General features: G+C 55.7%; 1 protein-coding gene across 4 annotated transcripts in view; it reads right to left on the bottom strand.

Annotated features, from left to right (window-relative positions):
* Nucleotides 1-14,305, bottom strand: part of SULF2 (sulfatase 2) — a 118,051-nt gene that overhangs the window by 35,661 nt on the left and 68,085 nt on the right. For all 4 annotated transcript variants that reach the window (XM_042980224.1, XM_042980227.1, XM_042980226.1 and 1 more), the window contains exon 4: nucleotides 2,719-2,870. In XM_042980224.1, coding sequence (XP_042836158.1) covers nucleotides 2,719-2,870 — 152 coding nt within the window. The remainder of the gene's footprint in view (nucleotides 1-2,718; nucleotides 2,871-14,305) is intronic.

The raw sequence follows: 14,305 nt of genomic DNA, 5'->3' as shown, positions 1-14,305 counted from the left end.
CACAGAAGAGAAGATGGGTAAAACTTGGAAAAACCCAGGGCAGGAGAGCACTAGCAAAGATCTGGGGGTGCTTGTGAGAACGGACAAGGCTGGTCCGGTTGACCTGGCTCGTATGGAGCTGAAGTGGGCAACGGGGCCGATGTGACGGTGTATGTGCGAGTGCGTGCACACACGTGGGCCCATCACTTCACAGTTAATAACCCACCTCCACATCCCAGGCTGTGAAGGCCTGATCTGGTTTTGTTCATCCCTGGGTACGCAGCACCTAACACAGTGCCTGGCATATAGCAGATTCTCAATAAATACTTGTTGAGGGAATGAATGAATGACATGACCAAACTTGACTAGTCCGCTCACGCCTCTGATTGCTGGGGATTAGAAATACTACACAGAAAACACCCAGCACGGGGGTGCCTGGGCGGCTCAGTCGGTGAAGCGGCCGACTTCGGCTCAGGTCACGATCTCACGGTTCGTGAGTTCGAGCCCCGCGTCGGGCTCTGGGCTGTGTCTCCCTCCGTCTGCCCCTCCGCTGCCTGCACTCTGTCTCTCGCGTCGTCTCAAAAATAAATAAACGTTTAAAAAAAAAAAAAGGCCACCCAGCGCAGTTGCTTGGACCCTAATAGGCACTCCATAAAAAGATGTGCACGTTATTAAGTATGTACCAGTGTGCCCACTCCCCAGATTTGGGAACTGAGGCTCTTAGGAGTAGGTAGCATATCCAAGGGCACATGGTATGTTGTCGAGGCGGGGCTCTGCACCCCAGTCCTCCACCTCCAAGACGGGAAGTCACTGCCCGGTCCCCAGAGGGCGGTGGGCAGAACAAGGCAGGGGGCCGCCAAGGCTGTACATCCACGGGTCAGGCACGCTTGATTCACGCAGGAGTCTAGGAAATTAGCTGCCATTGTTTAAAAATCAGGAGATCTCACAGGAAAAAAAAAAAACACGCGTCGGTTTGTAGCTTCTGCTGAAAAATCAGAAAACCTGGCCCTCTTGGGCCCACGTTTCTGTGCAAGAGTGACAGGCCCGATGGACGTTGGCTGCCCCCTCTTGGATCCATTCTTCCTAGTCCCCAACACCCACCTGCCGTCTCCCCTACCCCTGGCTTCCCATCCTGTGTGTGTGGCTCCTGTCCCCTGCCGACTTCTGCCTGGGGGCCTTGTGCAGCGATTCAGAGAGAGACCAACTAGGGAGGGCGGTCATCACACTACCCCACAGAGCCGCGGTTATGACACTCAGCCAGGCCCAGGGTCAGTGGCAGTGAGCGTGGGGAAGAGAGAGGGAAGGGAAGAATGTGTGGGGAAAGAATGGGTCAACTGTGGGGGGGGGGGGCACACGAGCTGGCTTAGAAGATTTAGTTGGGCCAGGAATATTTGCTCGTCTCCGGATTTTTGTTTTTTTAATGGAAAGTTTGGAGGAGACATCACTGTCAGTCCCCCCTCCTCCTCCCCCTCACTTAGGCCAAGAATCAGCAAACTCTAGCCCGTGGACCAACCACTGCCTGTTTTTATAAATAAAGTTTTCCTGGAACGAGCCATGCTTACTTGTTTACACATTACCTGCGGTGGCCTTCATACTACAACGGCAGGCTTGGGTCGTTGCCACAGCGTCCGTGTGGCTCGTAAAGCCTAAAATATTGGGTCTGTGGCGCCCTAGAGAGGAAGTTGGCTGTCCTGAACTGCTATGCGTGGGGTATCATTATGGAGAAAGGGCTTTTCTGGTCACCTTCACTTATGTGATCCTCAAAAATCTTTCTGGTAAAACCATAATGAAATGCCACGATACCCCCGTAAAAAAAAAGACGACAATACCCGTGCTGATAAGCACCGTGGAACGTGGAACAACGGGAACCCTTGTAACATTTCTGGCCGTAAACCGGGAACCTACACTGGTTCAGCCACGTAACCTACCGTGTATCCCAGCAATTCTAGGCCCCAGGAGAAGAGTCCGTGTGCCTACCCAAAGCCCCGGGAGAGGATGTTCCCGGCAGCCTGACTCCCAAGAGACGCAAACTGGAGACCACAATGTCCCCCGGGTGCGAACGGACACCTACCCCCCATCCCCGCAAGGGAACGCTTCATAGTTCCCGCTGATTACGTGTGGCCACACGGGTGACCGTCACAGGCGTGACGTCAGGTGGAAAAACCTCAACCCGGGAGAGCACACAGCACACGATTCCATTTACTGGAGGTTCTAGAACAGGCGCAGCCAATCCATGGTGACGGAAGGGTTGCCTCGGGGGTGGGGTCACCCACACACGACAACGGGGCTGGATCTCAACGTGGTGCGGAGCCAAGGAAGCCGGATTCAGAATGAACATGCCACACCGTGCGTCTGCGGGTGGCTGTCCCCGTGGGGGGACGGCTGGTGGGAGGGGTTACACGAGGGGGCTCTCGGGGCTGGCGGGGGCGCGCTGCTTGCTGACCGGCCTGGGCGCTGGGTGCACGCGCCTGCTCGGTTTGCGAAAATTCACGGATCGGTACCCTCTGTGCGCGCGCTTTCTGCCAGAATGTTCTGCCCCGGCAGACTGCGGACAACGCTCTCAGAGACTGTTACGCGAGAGATGAAAACACCGAGATGATACGCGTTGGCTGCGCGAGATCCCTCGTCTAGGGCAGGGCCACCCTCCAAAGCCAGGCAGTGGAGCTCCCGGGTCACGTTCCGCGCTGCGCCCCACCCCCCCCTTCCCCACCCCCGCCGAGGGGGCCACGCAGGACGTACCTTGGAGTAATCGAAGCCGTGTTTCTCCTTCACCCCGTTCCGACAGAGCGTGTAGTTATAAAAACGGGAGTTTTTCAGGAGGCCGACCCACTCCTTCCAGCCTGGTGGCACGTAGGAGCCATTGTATTCGTTAAGATACTTCCCGAAGAAAGCTGGAGGGGGAGAAGGGTCAGGAGGCCACGTGAGAACACGGTCAGCAAGAGCCTTGTCTGCCACCCGACCACCGTGTCCCCGAGGTGTAAAAGCGGCGCTACCCCGAGCCACCGAGCCCTTGGAAAGCAGGCAAAGCCTAAAATAAAATATATAGGATTAGAGAGCGAGTAAATTATTCTGAAACGTAACTGTCCGAGCATTCAAAGAACGTGCCATCCAGTAACCCGCCCTCTCAAAACAGCTGGTAAAGGGCCTTGGGAAGAATAATAATTTCACAGTGGTGACAAGTGAGAATATTTTGCGGCATCTGCAACCACTGCCGTGGGGCGTGACGAGATCGGTGACTCGTACGGCGACCAAACGACAGATCCTCTCGGCTTACGGTGCGTGGTCCACCTTCCCCGCCCAAGGCGATGCTAAGCGACGGTGCAGGGTCCATAAAAGTAAGAGTGCGATTCTTTCCCGTGCAGGCTTATGGGCCCCTCGAACCCTGCCTGCGACACGGGACCAGAACACAAGAGCTGACGTTAGAAAAGGACGGTGCCGATTGTTGCTGGTGATGTGGAACGCGGGCCCTTTATTCACTGCCTGGGCCACGCGGGCGACCCTGGCTGGCGGCGTCTGCTGAGCTTGAGCGCGCTCGCACCTTGTGCCCCAGCGATTGGAACCCTGGGTGTTCGCTCGACCGTAAAGCATTCGTTGGTTCACGAGCGTGAGCAGGACGCGCGGAAGGTAGCGCTCTTCGCGACAGCAGCTAGCTAGCTAGGAGCCAGTCGGAAGCCCGTCAACCAAAGGGGTGGCTGAATCCACTGTGGATGTTCCCGTCGCGGGATGTCGCGTTTATAACACAGACGCGTCTCGGGGCGCCTGGGCGGCTCGGTGGGTCGTGCACCTGACTCTCGATTTCGGCTCCGGTCAAGATCTCGTGGTCGTGAGATCGAGCCCCACGTCCGGCTCTGTGCTGAGCATGCAGACTGCTTGGGATCCTCTCTCTCTCTCCCCCTCTCTTCCTCTGCCCCCCACCCCCGACTTGCACGTGCGCACGCTCGCTCTCAAAAAGAAACAACAACCCAGACGCGTCTCAACCACCTAATCGCGTTAAGAGAAATAAACCAGATATGGAACAACGCACACCGCACGGTCTCATTCAGAAGATGCTCCAAAACGGGGAAAACGGACGTACGGTGGAGGAAAGCAAGCGGGCAGGGCACGCCTCCCGGGGCACAGCCTCGTTCTCTCTCTCTCGCTGCAACGCGGGTGCTTCGGCTGGTGAAACCCCACTGAGCTAGACGTTCAGGAGCCGCGCTTCCCCGTGTGCACGTTCGACACCGGCCACGGAGCTTAAAGAAAAATGACCGTGATTCACCTGGAAGGGATACACCAAAAAACCCTTGGTGGGGGAGGAGGGAGCAGACAAGATCCTCTCGGTGGTACTTGTTCTTTTCTCTTCTCAGCGAGCGACTGGGAGTTTTAAAAATTACAACCGATTAAGCCAGTTTGAAGTGACCGTTTCTCCAGGGACAGAGGCCCTATGCCGGCTCTCTCCTTCAGGTGAGGACACTGGGGCCTCGGAGACACCCGAGAACCAGCACTGAGGGCTCAAGAGTGGGAGAGCTGGGGCTGCTGAAGCGGGTTGCAGGGTGCCTCGTGCCCGGCAAAGTGCGAGTGTTGGGCAGGTGCCTGTTCAGAGCCGAAGATGAGAGGAGACAGACGGGGAAGCGAACATCCACAGGAGAAGGAGTGGCCTGGGGCTGGGCTGTGCTGGCAGCAGAGGATGAGATGACCCCCCCCCCCCCAATCTGGCTTGGGTCGGGAGAGCGGGGATAGAGCTGGAGCCCTCCATGGGGACACTTTCCTGGAGACCTGGCAGGTAGCTGGGACCGCCTTGGGGTGGGAAGCCCCCTTAAGGACCCGAGCAGCCAATTCCCGAGTCCCCGTGGCACAGGACAAAGGGACGCACGTCCATTCAATCCTCCCCTGGCACCAGCTGGGCCAGGAGGCTGAGGAAGCACCTCCTGGAAGGATCTGGGCACCAGAGGAGGTGAAAACAGGAAGAGAGGGTCCCGAGCAGCTTCAGGGTAAGCCCAGGGTGGGGCCTCCCTTTGTGTGGCTGGGGGGCAAAGTGGACATAGAAAGAACCCGAGCTTTCCGGGGAGGAGGGGCAGGGAAACTGGCCACCGGGCTCGGAGTCCCGGGTAACATCCGATATTCACAGAGTAAAAGCAGTTAGGTAGGGGCGCCTGGGGGGCTCAGTCGGCTGAGTGTCCGGCTTCGGCTCAGGTCACGATCTCACAGCTTGAGAGTTCGAGCCCCGCGTCGGGCTCTGTGCTGACAGCTAAGAGCCTGGATTCTGCGTCTCCCTCCCTCTCTGCCCCAACCCACTCTCATTCTGTCTCTGTGTCTCTCAAAAATAAACATTAAAGAAAAAAAAAAAAAGCAGTCAGGTGGCGGGCGTCCACTTACACAGCGACTGTGCGTCCCCAGCGGGTGTCAGGGCACAAGGACTGAGATGTCGGCCGGACCAAGGGGCGTCAGCGTCCAAGGCCCGGGCGAGCGGAAGGCCTGGATTTCTCCCTCGGAAACACGGCATGTCTAGACACTCGCGGCCCTCCCCGAAAGCAGTGGTGCTCAGCCAGGGGCGGTTTGCCCCTCAGGGGACACTCGGCAATGTCCACAGACGTTTTCGGTTTTGTTACAGATGGGGCTGGGACGTGCAACCGGGCATCCAGGGGGCCGAGGCCAGGGATGCGGCTGAACATCCCACGGCGCTCAGGAGGCCCCGCACCAACCATCCCGTGTAAAATGCCTACAGTCTGCGGGTGAGAAATGCAGAGCTAAACAATTCCACCTGCCACCCACACCTGTCCCCCTCCTCAGCAACAGAACCACGTAGCGAGGGCTGAAAAGGCCCCTAGAGATCAAGTACCGTCCAGGAAACAAGGTCTGCTAAATCTCAGTGACCTTATTCCTCACATTTGATGTGATGTCTTTCCATATGTGGGGAGCTCTACTCTGATAAACCCTGCCGGCCCCTCTCCCCTCTCTCCTGTTCCTCCTCCTTGGGGAAGAATGACACACGGCAGGGGTCAGCAAACGTTTCCTGCGAAGGCCCCGACGGTCTACCTTAGGAAGAGGGTGAAATTTTTTTTTTTTTAATTTTTTTTTTAACGTTTATTTATTTTTGAGACAGAGAGAGACAGAGCATGAACGGGGCAGGGTCAGAGAGAGGGAGACACAGAATCCGAAACAGGCTCCAGGCTCTGAGCCATCAGCCCAGAGCCCGACGCGGGGCTCGAACGCACGGACCGCGAGATCGTGACCTGAGCCGAAGTCGGCTGCTTAACCGACTGAGCCACCCAGGCGCCCCAGGAAGAGAGAGAAATTTAAGGAGCTCCCCACCCCTTATGGAGCCCCGGCACTTTCCATTCGTGACAAACACTGGGGAAGTTTCCCTTTGAAGACACTGAAGTAAAAAGCGTAAAACATTTGAGAGGAAAATCTTCAGGAAATAGCAAATCACTGTACCCAGGCCTGGTGGAAGCCCATGGAAACTGCTCGGTTTGGGGTGACACTGCCCCGAGCACATGTGGATTCACATATCTACACCCATTTATTAGGCCCCGATGGTATGCCAGGAGCCGTCCCAGGCGATGGCAACACAGCAGTGAATGAGGCCACCAGAATCCCTGCCCTCTTGGGGTGGACATTCTAGCGGGGGAACTGTGATCACAGAGGTGATGCTGTTGGTAAAAACAAAGTGATGAAGAAATTAAAGATGGTGTTCCAACAAAGTGGCTAGAGATGGGCCCCGGCAGGCACCAAGGGCTTGAGCAGTCAAGGAAGGCTGCTGTGGAATAGGAATACAAGGGAAACTGCTCTAGACAGAGAAAATGGCAAGTGCAAAGGTCCTGTGGCAGGAACAAGCTTGGAGGCATTTGAGGAACACAGGGAAGCCACGGAGGAAGGGAGAAGATGACGTCACAGGGTAGAGGGACCAGATCGTGAGCAGAAGCCACAGGAGGCATGATGGGGAAACTGAAAAGGGCCCACACGTCCCCTGAAATACTATACATCAGATTTTACATGTTGTGTGCATTTTCCTGGAATCGGGACACATTCTGAAAGCAACCCAAGACCTCAAGTAGCTTCAGAAACATACAACTTCCCTCAGGTTCACCCCTGAAGGGTGAACAAAAGCTGCGGGAAAAAGGCACCCTGAATCTCCCTGCTGGGAAAACTGGGTTCTCTCCTAGGTCCCCCAAACCCTGGCTTGGGATCTTATGGTTTGTCCCTGAAGATCTGGACCAAGGTCTTTCTGATGAAGGTGCAGCTTGGAATGCTAAAGAGCTTCAATCTTGGCCCGGCCGGTGGGATAACTTTCTTGGAGGGGGGCCACCTCAGGAAGCCCACCCCTGCCCATTATCGCCCAATGCCACGGGTGTCAAAGTGGCCGAGGCCATTTCCTCCGCTGGAATGCCCTCTTTCACATCTCTCTCCTCTCTCCAACCCCCAACTCTTAAAAAATCCAGAAAGAGTTTACTATTCAGGCTCCACGAGACCCTAGAAAACAGGGCTTCAGTCAAAGGCTTTTAGTGCCAAATTAGATTTTGCTCTCATTTGATTAGATTTCCCCCAGGCGGTTTTTAAAATGGTTATTCTGGTACCAGTTGAGGTGGGAGAAGCAAATTAGCGTGGGCCCTGGGGCTCCGGGGCTGGGAGATACAGCCAGGAGAATGAGCCGGAATTAAAATCAAGATTAAAAATACAGCCCATGTCCTGGCTGGAGCCCCGAGCGTTTAGCTTTCGCGGCCTGGACGGCGCAAAAGAAAGACCAACCCGGGGGCTGGTGTGGGGGTGGAATAACTTGGCAGGCAGGTTAAGAGGAATTAAATGCCAGGCCAGGAAAGGCCACCGATAATGTGCTGGCTGACGCCGCCCCTCGGGAGCAGGCTGGCATCCGTTGAAAGGATGGAGCGCTCACTGCCTCCCGCGTACCAGGCACAGGGTGGAAATTTACCCCTGGAAGTGGAGACTTTTATTTTGCCTGCTTCATCCTGACTGTGGTCCTTTGGGTACCACTACTTCCTTACTTAAGTCACATGGGCTGATCTTAACTCCAGACGCCAGGGTGGCAGGCATAATCTCAGCTGGACCAATCAGAGGACTACATTCCCCTGGCTACCTGTCATTGGTTCAGGGCCAGGCATGTGACCCAAGCTGGGCCAATGAGGGTGAGCCCTGGGACTTTGAGGGAGCTGCCGGAAAAGGGACGTTCTTGGAGATGGCTTAAAGCTGATGGGGACATAAACTTGAAGCTGCTGGCAGCCATCTTGCCACCAAGAGGGGGTGGTTGTTCTGTTTGCTTAATTCAGTTTTTCAGTTGAGCTCTCGCACTTGCAATCAAAAGACCCAAGGAAAAGCAGATGAGACGCTTAGCGGAGAGCAGGGTTTGGCAAAGCAAATCTGGCTGCCACCTGTTTTTGTAAATACTTCTACTGGAACAGAGCCACACCCATGTGTTTATATAGTCGTTACGGCTGCGTGCACACTACGATGGCAGAGTTGACTTGTTGCAACAGAGACCGTGTGGCTGCAAGTCCAAAACATTTACTCTCCGGCCCTTTGTAGGAAGGGATTTTCGACCCTTGGTGTTATGAGCAAAATTCCTTGTGCGGGGTGAGGGATCCCTCAGGGATTGAAACAGGGCTGTGTTTAATCTGGAGAAACAGGTGCCAGAAGTAGACTCTGAACTGGGCCAAGGCAGCGAGGGGGCTCCCGACCCAACGGCAATGACAACAAGAACAGAGCAGCCAGTCACAGGCGGTCCTCGCCTTGCGTGGTCCCGATGCACGCAAATGTCACTTTCCCCAGTTCAGTCTCCCACAACGTGGTTCCGTCTTAGCCACCGAGGCTCATTAACTGTAACTGCACAAAGTGCACACGTGGCTACTGGCCCTCCAGTCCACCAATCACTGTGTAAGGAACACGCACATCAGGACCAGGGGCCGGTCACGTCATTTCTTGCAAAGTCTGTCGGTGACCGGTCCCCGTGCATCTGATACTCGGTTCACGCACAGACAACAGAGCGCGTGGCTGGGTTGCCTCCCTGTCTCCTGGTGATATGTCTACAAGACCCCTTACAAAAGTGGATTGTCGCAGGGGAGAAGTGGCCAACAGAGATGAGAGAGAGCAACCAAGAAATGAAAAGCTAGCTGAAGCGGAAACATGAGGGGAAGGGAAAAGGAGCCCGAGAGGAAACGAAGCCGACCGTGGGGATTGTCGACACGCACAGGGCGGGAAGCTCTCCATTTGCAGCCAGACAGCTCAGTCACCGATACAATGTGATCATGACAGAAAGGGTGCAGATGTCCCAGAGGAAGGACGCCAGCAAAAACACTCCACGTTAAAGGGGCCCTCAGATGGGGCGCCTGGTGGCTCAGTCGGTTAAGCGTCCGACTTTGGCCCAGGTCATGATCTCACTGTCTGTGAGTCTGAGCCCCGCGTCGGGCTCTGTGCCGGCAGCTCGGAGCCTGGAACCTGCTTCCGATTCTGTGTCTCCCTCTCTCTCTGCCCCTCCCCCACTCATGCTCTGTCTCTGTCTCAAAAATAAATAAACATTTAAAAAAATTAAAAAAAAAGGAATAAACATTAAAAAAAATTTTTAAAAAAGGGGGGGCTTTCGGAGATACGTTGCAACACTGAAAGCTGTGTGTCCTTGGGCAACTAGTTTAATCTTCTGATGCCTCAGTTTCTCCATTTGTAAAATGGGGAAGGTGACAGTACCCATGTCATGGGTTTGCTGACCGAACTAACACACACATCTGGGCACACCACGTGGTCTCGTGCTTCGCTTTATTTTTATTATTCAAAAAAATTTTTTTAATGTTTATTTTTGAGAGAAAGAGAGAGACAGAGTGCGAGCAGGGGAGGGGCAGAGAGAGGGAGACACAGAATCCCAAGCAGGCTCCAGGCTCCGAGCTGTCAGCACAGAGCCCGACGCGGGGCTCGAACCCACGGACCGTGAGATCATGACCCGAGCCGAAGTCGGAGGCTTAACCGCCTGGGCCACCCAGGCGCCCCACGCGCTTCGTTTAATTGTGCTTCACAGACACTGCATGTTTTACAAATTGAAAGCGTGAGGAACCCCGAGTCCAGCAAGCCTACTGGCACCCTTTTTCCCCAACAGCATTTTGCTCATTTTGTGTCTCTGTGTTGCGTTTTGGTCATTCTTGGAACATTCCAAACTTTCTCACCACTGTTACATCTGTCATGGTGATCTGCGATCAGGGACTACGACTCACTGAGGGCTCAGATGATAGCGAGCATTTTTTAGCAATATTGTTAAATTAAGGTATGTGCGCGGCCTTTTTTTCTTATTAAAACAAATTTTTTAAAACTCTATTCTTTGCGAGAGACAGAGGCAGAGTGAGTGGGGGAGGGGCAGAGAGAGAGAGGGAGAGAGAGTGCACCCCAAGCAGGCTCCCCGCCATCAGCACAGAGCCCGATGCGTGGCTTGAACTCACGAAACCGTGAGATCACGACCTGAGCCGACCCCAAGAGCCGAACGCCTAACGGCCTGAGCCACCCAGGCGCCCCCAGGCACTGCTTTTTTACGACACTATGGCACACTTAATGTGAACATCACTTTTCTACACACGGGGAAACCGAAAATTCCTTTGGCTTGCTTTAGTGCTCTGTTGGCTTTGCTGTGGCGGTCTGGGACTGAACACGCGACATCTCTGAGACATGCCTGTACTGCTCAGACCCGGCACACGACGTAGGCCCGCTAAGCGTTAGTTTCGTCATGACCAACGGGTCCCCCTCCCTGCTCCATTAATACCTTATTTAATAGAGTCCTTGCAGAGACTGATGTCAAAATCCACCCTCCCTCGGCGCCAACTTTAAAGGGATTTATTAACCCCCAAGTCCGTTTGAAACCCTCCCTCCCGGTCCTGCCAGCCGGGGCAGGCGGCCCTTCAGCGGAAAGCTGCTGTGCCCGTTCCCCTCCCGGCTGCTTCCTCCATTTGTCTGAGTTAAGTGCTGCTGGGGAGCCATTCAGAGTCTGATGGGAGAACCAGGCCCTTCTGTTATCTCTCCCAGCCCTGAATCTAACTGAAATTGCCTCGTCATAATCGCATTTATGGTCTCTAAAAGCCGTGTGTTGCAGGGACTGGAGACTGAGATTAGCTGGCGGTAAACCCGGCACAGGAGGGCAGATGAAAGCATCGTTTTGGATACGGGGGCGACGGAGGGTTTCTGCAACAGGAATCCTGGGGGCATCTCTCTGTGCTGCACCCTTGAACCTCAGGACAGCCACGAGTTAGTCCGCTGTCTGGGTGACGCGGGAGGCGACACAGGAGAACGGCCGAGAGCGTGCCTCTGCAGCCAGAGTCTCCTGGTCTGTCACCTCCCGATTGTGGAACCCCAGGCAAGTGACCTCACCCCTCTGTGCCTTGGTGCACAGCAATGACAGCAAGCCACTGCCTACCGTCATGCGGGGGGAAGGAACCAACAGGTGTAAGGAATGTGGAGAAGTGCCCAGCAAGCGGGACTGGTGGGACTTAGAGTACCCACTACCGGTGGGGAGCTTTCTCCCGCCCCTCGTGGGCCATCTGGATGGAGCTGTCAGCCGGGCTGTTTTAAGGACACTGGCGTCTCCCAAGGCACATTTGTCCCCACACCGTCTCTCCCCACAGCCTACATTAGCAATAATGGATAAACAACTATGAGTCGAGATATTCCAGAGTTGACTGGTTGAATCATGCTACGTTTCGTGATTTACATTCAGATCTAAATATTTCAATGAATGTTTATCCATTTTGACTTGGGAGTTTCCTCCGTATTTTGGAGCAAACATACCCACACATGCACGAATACACACGCACACGCCTTTCCTTCAGGGAACCCCTGAAAAGCCACAGCCACCGCATCCCTGGTTCTTCCCAAATACAAAGGTCCCAGCTGTCAATCAGGGTGCTCTTTCCCACCTAAGGGGTGGGTGTATGGCTGAGCTTGGCCAATCAGACTCTACTCTGGGACTTTGCATCTTGAGCTAGGAGACTCAGAGGCAGAGAAAGGGTTGGAGGTTTGGAAGGCCCCCTGAGGAGACAGTTGCTCAACAGCTGCAACCTGACTCCCCAGATCCCGTGTTTGGGACTCCGAATAAAAGAGGCAAAAGGCCCTCAGGGTGGGAAGGTCTCAAAAGTGATGGAAACGTGTCTTGCTTCTTTATCCTCATTTCCTCGCTCACAGTGGAAACGGCCTCCCCTCATCTTGCCGCGTCCCTTTTTGCCTTCCTGTAACGCGGTCACCCCCAAACAGCCAGGAAGACCCTTCTGAACCCGAGACCGCTCTTGCCCTCCCCCTTCAGGGCCTGGCTGCCCGCGAGTGCCGCTACCTCTGCCCCCGTCTCCCACCGCTCGCCCCTCTGCTCCCTCCGTTCTAGCCACTCCCGGCCTCTCGTTCCCTAAAGCGCGCCCAACACACTGCCACCCCAGGGCATTGGCACCTGCTCTTCTCTCTACCTCAGACATGCACCTGCGACCCCCCTCACGTGGACTGGCTCCTACTCACTGGGATGTCTCAGATCAGATGGCACCTCGTCCGAGCAGCTGGCCCGGATGGCCCTGCCTCAAGGTCCCCATCCTCCTGTGCCGGGCTGTTTACCTTCTCTGTGGCCCTCAGTACTCTCTGAAATCACCCGTGGGTGTTTGCTTCCTCGTTTATCATCATGTCCCCGGGCACGGGCCCCTTCCGGGTGCTGCGGTACCCTCCCGTACCTGGCCTGGAGCGGCCACATAGTCACAGCTGCTGACGAGGTGACCGGGTCAACGGTTTTGGGCGTGAGACACAGGCCACACAGTGCAAAGCTGCTGCTGACCAGGGTCTCAAGCCTCCCTCTCTCCTGTGTCGGAGTACTCTTAACAAGGATCGGGCCAGCTGGGGCGAGTGCTCCCCCGGGGACACCGGGCAATGTCTGGAGACACTGTGGCTTGTCCCAGCTGTCGGACAGAGTGCTGCTGGCCCGACAAGAGACGCGCTAACCACCCTACCGGGCACAGGGCGGCCCTCACCACAGACAAGGACCCGGAGCTCGGGCTGAGAAACCCTGGGCTGGGTGTGTGTCTCCAGTGATGCGGGGGCGGGGGGTGGTGCAGTGTGGCCCTCAAGGGCCTGGTGTCCGGAGTCGGAGGGCCTGGGTCTCCTGGGGCAAGTGAGTGGCTCTCTCTCAGCCTCGGTAATTCCATCTATAAAATGGGAACGGCAACCAATGAGATGATGTCTGGCCCAGAGTCCCTAAAACAGAAGCCGCTTCCTTTTTGGGGGTTGAGCCGGGGATGAAAACACGGGTCTCTGGAGAAACGAAAATAGACACCAGAGGTGACAGCATCTCGGAAAAATAACCAGGCCCCTCCGAGACTCTGGAACGAGCCTGGGTGAGGACGTTTACGCCGCACAGAGCAACGGGCCGGGCACGACCCACATCTATTGGCAAAGATGGGCCGGAGCGCAGAGCCGAGCCAACGACGCTAAGCGACGTTTGCCAGAGCAGTTCGGAGAGGCCAGCGAAACATGAAGTAGAACCTTCTGGAAAGTCCATCTTGCCCAGAACAAACCACTCCAGCTCACACGCCAGGGGTTTGGTCTCTGCTTCTCGTGACACCTTCCACGTTCCAGACGTCGGTGGGCCTCTTTCAGGCGTTTCCCCATTTTTATGTGTCGTTTGGATGATTACAAACTTCATTATCTACCTTCAGGTCAACTCGTTTGGTGCCCAACAGGCGGATCAGGCTGGACTCTTGCTCGGTGCCCCGCACCTGCCTCTCTCCCGACATTCCAGCGAGTGCCAGACTCTCCAGGCCACACGCCTGCCAGGGTCTTTGGCTCCTCTGTCCCCACTCACGTCCACTGACGGCCTTTCACGGAGGCTCGCCCTTCAGCATGGACCCAGGACGGAGCCCTTCCCGCATCTCCCGGTGACCGGCTTGGGGTCCCAGCCACACCTTCGCCCACCTGGACCCTGTCGGAGCCTCCTCCCTCGTCTTCTGCCACTGTAGCCACAAGGCATCTGATAAATCACAAATCCGATAAAGCCACAGCCCTGCGTGAAACCCTTCAGTGGCTCCGTATCACACCCTCACTAAAATCCAGACTCCTTGGCACGGCCTGCAAGGTTCCATGGGATCGGTCTTGCGTCCCCTCTCTGGCCTCATCTCCCTCATTTTGCCTTGATCCATTCTCCTCCAGCCACAGCGGCCTCCTCCTGTCTTCCCAGGCCCAAGTTCATTTCTGCCTCAGGGCCTTTGCCCTCGCTGTTCCCTCTGAAGGACCCCCTTCCTCAGACGCCTGCCTGGATCGCTTCCTCACCTTTTCCAGGCACTCGCTCAAATATCACCTTCCTGGGTTACATCCCGAACCACCCTATTATAATGGT

Source organism: Panthera tigris, chromosome A3, assembly GCF_018350195.1.
Source record: "Panthera tigris isolate Pti1 chromosome A3, P.tigris_Pti1_mat1.1, whole genome shotgun sequence".
Lineage (NCBI taxonomy): Eukaryota > Metazoa > Chordata > Mammalia > Carnivora > Felidae > Panthera > Panthera tigris.
Note: the sequence above shows the minus strand (reverse complement) of the source record. Positions and strands in the feature narration are given on the sequence as shown.